Source organism: Spinacia oleracea, chromosome 2, assembly GCF_020520425.1.
Source record: "Spinacia oleracea cultivar Varoflay chromosome 2, BTI_SOV_V1, whole genome shotgun sequence".
Lineage (NCBI taxonomy): Eukaryota > Viridiplantae > Streptophyta > Magnoliopsida > Caryophyllales > Amaranthaceae > Spinacia > Spinacia oleracea.
In genome coordinates this window covers 105,780,555-105,789,899 of record NC_079488.1, presented here as the reverse complement: position 1 = coordinate 105,789,899, position 9,345 = coordinate 105,780,555, and the positions used below count along the sequence as shown (strand labels likewise).

The 9,345-nt window shown below is 31.1% G+C and overlaps 1 protein-coding gene across 1 annotated transcript; it reads left to right on the top strand.

Annotated features, from left to right (window-relative positions):
• The first annotated feature begins 561 nt into the window (after nucleotides 1-561).
• LOC110785361 (protodermal factor 1) lies at nucleotides 562-2,975 on the top strand. The gene is made up of 3 exons (XM_021989798.2): nucleotides 562-806; nucleotides 1,035-1,611; nucleotides 2,376-2,975. The coding sequence occupies exons 1-3, from the start codon at nucleotides 650-652 to the stop codon at nucleotides 2,725-2,727; spliced, it is 1,086 nt and encodes a 361-aa protein (XP_021845490.1). The 5' UTR covers nucleotides 562-649; the 3' UTR covers nucleotides 2,728-2,975.
• The last annotated feature ends 6,370 nt before the right edge of the window (nucleotides 2,976-9,345 follow it).

The window sequence follows — 9,345 nt, the reverse complement described above, 5'->3', positions numbered from 1 at the left end:
TTTGCGCAGTTTGACACCCTACTATGGTATGAAATGTTATTTTTCTACCGTAATAGGTTCAAAATCCAAAAATATATTAGAATGTATAATTAAAAATAACTAGAATACATATGGTAAATAACTAGAGTACATAAAATGACATTACAATAGTAGTAGATAGATAAAAGCGTTAATATTTTAAGTATTACGAAGGTCTATGTGTAAGGGTGTTTTTTTTTAATTGATAATATAAAAGAGTTTTAGAGTAACAAAACAGTTGATATTATCAGATTTCCTTAATAAACCATCTTGAAGATGGGGATATATATCATTATTATTCCAATTACCCCCAAAGAAGGTTGAGATTAATTAACAAGATAATTGTACAATACTCCGGTCCAAAATAAAACAATCCAAGATATAGATGAATTGAAGATCAAAGAGAGTTATAGTAGGAACAATAAATGAGAAATATAAATGCAAGCAGCAACACATCTATCGATCAACTAACCATGCATATTACACATACTTTTCTACCTGCTTGTATTTATTCACCATAACCCTAGACTACCTATTCTACTCCCCCTTTTTTTCTCTTTATATTCTTCACCATTTTTCTTCATTTCTCATCTTCATAAAACAATACTTCTCTTTTTTTGAGAGAGAAAATATGACAGAAAAAAGGAGTATGTTTTTGTGGGTGGTTTTGGTGATGCTTTCCACTAATAATCTTGTTATTCCAGTCATTTCAATTACCAATAATAATAACAATATTGTTGGTAATGAAAAAACTTACTATTCTCCTGCTGACCCAACCCCTTCTTCAGGTGCATGCCCATTTCTTTTCTTTCTTTTATTATTTTTTTATTTATTTATTTATATTTATCTTTGATAGAGATGGATATATTTTATGGAACTTACATGCATGCATAATCTAATTACGTTTTTTTAATAAGGAAACATGAATTAATTACTATAGTAATATATAAATGGTTAAATATATCATGGTTAATTCATTTGACTAATTATATTACATGGTTAATTTAACATTGCAGGTCACCATGGAACTTCCCACAAGCAAAAATCTCAGCATCATGGATCATCCGCCTCCACTGGTGGTCAAAGCAACTGCCGTACCCCTCCTTCACCAAGCAGCAGCGGCGGAAGCGGTGGCTACTATCCTTCACCAACACCAAACCCTCCTAGCAAAGGAGGAAGCGGCGGCGGAGGGTCACACCATCCACCTAAACACCATACACCTTCTCATAACCCTCCTAGTGGTGGAGGTTGCCAATGCCCTACACCACCATCATCCTCACCACCTCCTTCAAGTGGTGGTGGAGGTAGTTATAATCCTCCAACGACTCCCGTCATTGTGACTCCACCAAGTACACCTTTAGTTTCTTCACCTCCTCCTAGCAGTGGTGGTAGTGGTGGCGGTAGCTATTATCCTCCAACCCCAAGCAGTCCTTTGGTTTCTTCACCTCCTCCTAGCAGTGGTGGTGGTGGTAGCTATTATCCTCCAACCCCAAGCAGTCCGACCACTCCACTGGTTCCGTCGCCGCCTTATCTTCCGGATCCAACCACTCCTCCTACGCCTTTTGATCCTTCCTCTCCACCATTCCCATGCACGTAAGTTAATTACTTCGTTCGTATATGTGTTCTGTTTGTTTTGTACATAATCAATTACTTGATTTAATCCACCACTTTTAGTTTTATTGCGTACCTTATTAATTAATAAGAAAAGTTGTGATATAACAAGGTCCTACATGCAAGTTTAAAGTTTTCAAAACGAACGTACCTTCTAAAGTCCTTTACTCTGTTCGATTTTAATTTCAAAATAATTACCCAGTACATAAAATTAAAATGATAAATGACAAATCTACCTATATTAAAAATAAAGAAAGTGGGGACACATGTCCCCGACCATTTGAGTAATTTTAAAAATCAAATGACTTGTAATATCAATCTTATATTAATTAATTAATTAAATAATAAATTAATTATTTGATTGGTACTTTATGCATGTTTTTGTATCGAAGCTTATTGACTTGTTAATAATTATTACTCCTTATCGACGAGTACGACGTGCTACATGAATTAATTTTGTGTTGTGATATAACAAGGCCCTACAAGTTCAAATCCATCCAAATAAACATTTTAAATTCTTTTTACTTTAAATATTTTTTGCTGCACAAATCACAAATCCACGTACAATGAAAATAAAGAGAGTAGGGCCACATGTCCCTGACCATTTGTGTAATTTTAAAATTAAATTAAATGGACATTGTAATATCAATCTTATATTAGTTAATTAATTACTTGGTACGTACATACTTTGTGTTTTCTTGTTGAAGCTTGTAGACTTGTTAATTATTCTGTGTGAGACGATGCAGATACTGGGGAAGTCATCCAGGGTTGATATTTGGAGTGTTAGGGTGGTGGGCAACAGCCGGCGGCGTATTCGGTGGCGTGACGGCGTTGCCAGGACTAAACACAGGAAGCAGTCTTCAAGAAATGCTAACAAACCCTAGACATGATGGTTATGGTTCCCTTTATAGAGAAGGAACTGCCTCTTTCCTTAACTCAATGGCGTCAAAGGAGTTCGCCTTCTCTACAAAGCAAGTCAAGGATTCCTTCCTCTCTTCTCTCGACTCCGATAAGGCTGCCGGTGCTCAAGCTAAGCTCTTCAAGCTTGCTAATGAGAAGAAGCTCAAGTTTGCTACCACTACTTCTTCCAAACCTTGATTAATTATTATTAAAGTTCATGCAATGACGACATACTTTTAGTAGTTTTAATTATCGTATTAGTTAATTAACGAGTGATTATTATTATTATTATTATTATTATGTGTTGTTTTGTTAATTCGTGATTATTGGAAGTATCTAAGTAATTTTATGTGAGACTTGATCGATGTTATTAGCACTATGAATCTATATATTATATATGATGAGTTGGATGTTTCTATCAAAATATATGGTACGTTGTTTTTATATTTTTCTTTGTTACATTTTTTAATTATATAGCACGTTATTTAATTCAAACCTTTTAAGAAAATATATATATATAAATCAACTTTAATTCTGTAGAACATTCTTGAACATGCAATATGGACGTACTATATGTGTAATGCACTAATGCTAGCTTGTTTCGAAAGAGATAATAACTCCTTATGGCCTTATGGAGTTATGGGAGAAGGATGGACGTATTCCACTAATTAACTTCAATTCTTTTCGATGTGAAAATAAAAAATAAAAACCTTATAATTAATGAATTTACTTATTAAATGAAACAAAGATAACCAAATAATTAAACATTTATCGCCCTCAGTCAATTTTATCAATAAACATTTTTATATATAGGACGGACAATGTATGATTTAAAATTTTTGATAATAATCAACGTATCTTGGTATATCTTATATATATACCACGTAAATTACATGGTTGTTGCACGTAGAGGTGGCAAATTAAGATTATCAAAATGTCATTAAGGGTCAAATTAAATCCAATAAATTATAATCAATACTTGAGTCTATGGTCATTTTCCAGAGTATTATACTTGTATTAATTAGTCAATTGCAAGTTGGATGATACATTTTAAGTTTGAACCAGATGATGTTAATACGATCTAGCTCGCTACATGTATTAGGTCTTTTCCTTCAAAGACTTGTATAAAAAGTTGATTTGAGTTTGATATCGATGTTAATAGACTCAATATGATACGAGTCAGTTTTGTCAAATCTAGCTCACTCCACGACATATAGTAGATGTCATGTTTCTCTACGAAGACTTGTATAAAAGGTTGAATTGAGTCCGAATAATAAAGTGCGAAGACAAAAGTAGTAGAACAATAGAAGATTAATATGGTGTTTTTGTGGGGCTTGACTGAAGAAAAACGACAAGCAATTACTACTTAATTAAATAGCCATAATAAATGAGATTGAACCATCCCTATTTACGAGCTGAGTACGGACTACTATACAAATGCATGACATGTTTGAATTTTGAGAATCAATATTCATTCGATTCAATTCAAATCGTATACACCAACTTCTTCCCACCACAATTAATTCATTATTTCATATAATTAATGTGCTTCGAATAAACAGCAGAGAAAACCTGCACATTCAACTATAACACATGCAATGTGACCAGTTTCATGTAAGTGACTATTAATGCAATAAGGGATTTTCTACGATCTGACAAGTGTTCAAAGACCGTTGTTACGGTAACTAAGATTTTCTGTTAAAAGAGTGTATTTGGTTCAATTTATCTTTACCTTGTACAGTTATACTTATCCATTTCAGAAAAAATAAGTTTGGAAAAATTTAGATAAAATAAATTGAAGAAAACAAACAAACCTCTAATTTAATTTTTAAGGAGTATCAACTAATTTGAATATAAACTAAATAGATCGAGTTAAATTTATTATAATTTGGCCACAAAAATAGATTATATAAAGCCTAACAAGTCACAACTCACAAGTAACAAACTAACAACTAACAAGTGCTCATGAGTTGATGAATTGATGGGCAGTCTTGCTCACTAGTACTTCGTAATAAATACTAGTGCCTTAAATTAATGTCTAATTTTACAGCTGTAATACTAGGGAAAACCCAAACCTTGGATTCCATATTTATGGAACATTACTTATAATGTTATTCTACACTTGTAAATTTAATTCATTAGTTTTCCATTTCCATTAAAGAAAATCCAAAATCAGAAATACTTTCTCCATACTTAATTTAATAAGATTAGGTTAACATTAAATAAGTAGTACTACATAGGAAGCATGGTGGATCTTGGTTAAAAAGTACGAGGGACCAAGGTGTGATACTTCAATCTTTCGTTAAGTACAAGTTCACTCAATCAATATATCACAATATATCACAATATTTTAAGTTTTTAACTTCTACGTAGTATATATAACTGATAATTTTAAAAAAAAGTACTAGGGGACAAATCCAAAATGGTCAGCCTTGGTGAAAGATCTTATCCTGGTACGAGTACATTTATAGTGTGAATCTACATCAATCTATGCAAAACTTTCCTATTTTATCGATTTAGTAAATGACTCGGCTTAGTTGTTATACGAAATGGTTGTAAGACGTGTCAAGCAGTTTACATGCCATGCTTTTTATTGATTCTTTATTAGCGAATATGTTAATGTTTTTTTTTGTGTAGAGAGAGTCGAGAGACATAAAGGGACAAGCAACAAATGATGTAGACGGGATTCAATCTCATTCTCGGATAACAAATAGTGTATATGTTAATGTGTTGATTACATTAAAGCTTTTTAATACGGTGTAGGAACGTTTTGATTTTTGAGATTAGCCAAACTAAAAGGGTACGTAGTTTTTCTCTATAAATCACAAAACTTGCACGAGACTACGACAGTATTTTCTTATATTGCATGGGGTCAATTTATATTTGCATTGAGCTTAGTGCTTCAATAACTAATTACGGAGTCATTTTTTGGAAATTGAAGAAGCAAACATTATGACAAAGATCGTCTAGATGTGGTTTGGTTTAGTCACACCATAAGTACTTTAGTTAATTAATTATAAGTATTTATTTATCAATAACGTATTCATACGTACGAGTGTACGACAGTTTTTTATGGATCTTTTACCAAATCAGCTACTTTTACAATTTTATTTACCAAAATGGCTACTTTTAAAATCTATTTCTCAAACTAGCTACTACCTATAATTTATTTACCAAAATGACTATTTTCATTTTGTGGCAAAAACAATTAAACTGGTTTGATTTGGTTCATTATTTAATATAGTTAACCTTTTTTTTTTTGGGTTTATTAATTTTTTTTTGTCTACTCTATACTCCGAAATCATTTTTCTTTTGATATTGCCCACAAATAATTTAAAATGTTGCTCATGATGGTTTTATTTCGATACATACACGATGCATGCACCATTGTAATAATTTAAGTTCATTTTTTATCCATTTTAATATTTTAATTACGTTTAGTTTTGACAACCTAAACTCGATCCAATGTTGGGCAAATTTGTATTATGCATGCATGCTTGTTATGACGCATCATCTTCTCAAATTACACCATTGCTACCTATTTCTTGCTCCAATGATAAGTTAATTATTAATTAATTATTTTAATTCAATTCATAGTTTCATACTTAATAATGAGAAATTACAGTAATTTAAAAAAATTAAAAAATACAATTGACTATAGTAAGATAGTGGTCCGCCTTGTAGGAATAATAGACGCAAATATTTGCACTGTCAGGCGCCTTTATTACACGCGCTTCTCCTTCACGTCACTTTCACGCACACGGTTTTAGAGTATGTTAAATTCTTGGTTGATCGAGTTTGCTAAGCAAATTCGTTTAACACAACGAATTCGCGTATCTAAGCGACCGAATTAACATATCCGCAACAACACTTCAGCTAATTTCTTTATATTTGTAATATTTGCGAGCAAGTCCCTATAAAAAAACTTTTGAAGTTGCTAAAAGGCTAAAAGTATTAGTAAATCGTCAATCGGCTTATTATTAAAAAAATTCAAACCGGTTCACTATGCAAAAAAAATTAATCGGGTTCATTAGTTTTATAAAAGCCCAAACCGGTTTATTGGTTTTTAATTTAAAGTCAAAAGAGTAGCTAATTTTTTTTTTGAAACTAAAGAGTAGCTACTTTGGGAAATACAATTTAAAACTAGCCGTTTTGGTAAATAATTTTTTAAAAGTAGCTAGTTTGGTAAAGGATCCGTTTTTTATACCAAACTGTTTGTATTTTGTGGATCATACAATCGAAACTATATATACTCCGTAGTTGCTTTTTTTTTCTTTTTTTTTTTGACAAAGGCTAACTAAACAACCGTAGTTGCGTATATGGAGGCTTAAATGTGTAAAATGAGCAAATAAAATGAACCGGCTTCACGTAGTGATTAAAATGTCATCTAAATCTTCTTCTATAAAAAAGTCGAAAGGGTGAAAAAATTTGGCGTAACTTTTTATACCTATTATACCCCTGCATTTGCCTTATTATTACGAGCATGCATGTGTCCTACTACTATATTTTATGCTTTGTATTTTTATTTTCTATTGGTTTCCATGTTGGTTTTGCATGATACTGGCACACACATTGATTCATCCACGTGTACATTTTGTAAAAAAAATGCCCCTCTCAAAAGGCTCAACAAAAGGTTGATCAAAAGGAGGATAGAGGGAAAATAACACTTTAGTTTATACGGAGTATGCCTTCTTCATTACAAGAATTTTCATTATTTGATTAACGTGTGTAATTTCTACATGCAAGTGACTCATTATATAATTTTTTTTATTTTTCCAAATTACATTAGATAATAGCTTGAGAAAACACATGTATATTGACACGATGGGTAAGTTTAATTTTTTAAAACTTCAACTATGGTGCAACATTACAAATCCTCAAATCTCTACGTTTAGTTTGAATGGTGTCTTGGTGTTATTTTATTTTATTTTTTGGCGGCATATTTTAGTGTATACTCTCTCCGTTTCTATAAATGGTATACTTTTACTAATATTATATCATTTTTCTCACTTAACAATGGACCCACATGTATTCTTACTTCCTAAAAAAACATTAAGAAATTCAACCACCTAAAATCCCACCAGTTTATTTGACACATTTCCACTAACTATATTAAAAAATATCCAACTATCAAATACCACCAATATATTAATAAGTTAATTAAATTGCCTAAACTATGTGCCAGTCAAATTAGGACGAGTATTAGGGGACGGAAGAGTATTTTTGAGTGATCGATATGCAATAAAGTTGCATGCCACAAATTATGTTTATTGCAATCTTATCTCTACTATTCTAAAAGTCCGTTAAATTTCATTGATTTGGCCGTTGTATTCAATTAAACTTCAAATTTTTTAGATTTAAATTCATTATAGAGTATGTGGTTTATAATTCTTTAGTTCACAGGTTATATTATAAACATTACCATATACGAAATATTCTGTAATAGTGTAATTACAATTATATAGCGGACACGTGCAAAACACGTGCCCGTTACTAGTAATGTACTACCTCCGTTTCAGAAAGTTCTTTACGCTTTGGAAAATGTGTTCAAATTATGAAAACTTTGACCATAAATTCCCACTATTATATACATTAAAATGTTACATGTAAGATCTTGTTAGATTGGTCTCGTTATTCATTTTGAGAATATTAACTTTTTATAATTTTTTTCCGTACAAAATTGGATATATTAATAGTCAAATATTACACAGGAGTCCGTGCAAATAGTAAGTGTGAAGATCTTTTTAAAACGGAGGAAGTACAAAAGCTAGCCCTTCTCTCAAACCCCCCCCCCCCCCCTCCCCCTCTCTTCTACAAGACCTTATTTATTTTATAGGACTTTTGCTAGATTATGTATGCAATCTTTATATTAATTTCTACACAACCTACTTAGAACACTTTCTTTCGAACTTTTTCTTATACACACATTAAAAAAAAAGAACAAGAAGAATACACGTGGCTAATAAAACATTCTATTTTAAAATATTAGTATAAATAGATGCAAGAATAATGGTTGGATATTCAAACTTTTAAATAACACCACTAAAACAACTTGAAATCAATTACTTTGGTTATAACGACACAAGAATGTTAGAATGCTATAGATTACCGATATTCCTTAGAATCTATCTATATATATTACTAACTTCAAGGCAATCCATGACATCTCTCAATGGGTCGCGATGGCTTGGCAAGTGATATGGCGTCGCCATGTCATACACATACATTATTGGTTGTTGTGATCTCACAAAAAATTATTGACATTCATCCTCAAACTCACGACCTCTTGTATGTTAACATAAAGTTTTATCCATCACTCCAACAATACATTTTATGACTCTAAAACTATTAAAAAGTAGAAAAACCATTCTTATCAATGTATAAAACTTTAATGCTCAAATTTATGTACTTGAATAACAATTTATGATAAAATTCCTTCTTTTTATTCATTTATTAATAAAATTATAAGTAGTATATCTTTTCTAAAAAAAGATTTAGATCAAACATAAAATTAATAGAGAAAAGAATCGGAAAAAATGGTTCGCTTTCCTTTAGCTAATCAAATAAAGTTTTACGCAAATAATGTAAATTACTCAAAAGTTTAGCCTATTGATTGTTAACTAACCAATTTTATTTTTCAACTATATATATATATATATATATATGAACTTCATATTATTCTTTAAATGCATACATACAAAAATTTATAAATGAATTTGAAATGAATAAAAAAACTTAAACTATATGCAACACTCGGAGAATCGCCCGAGCCACTAACTAGTTAAACCCCAAATTTTATTCAATGTTTAACCACAT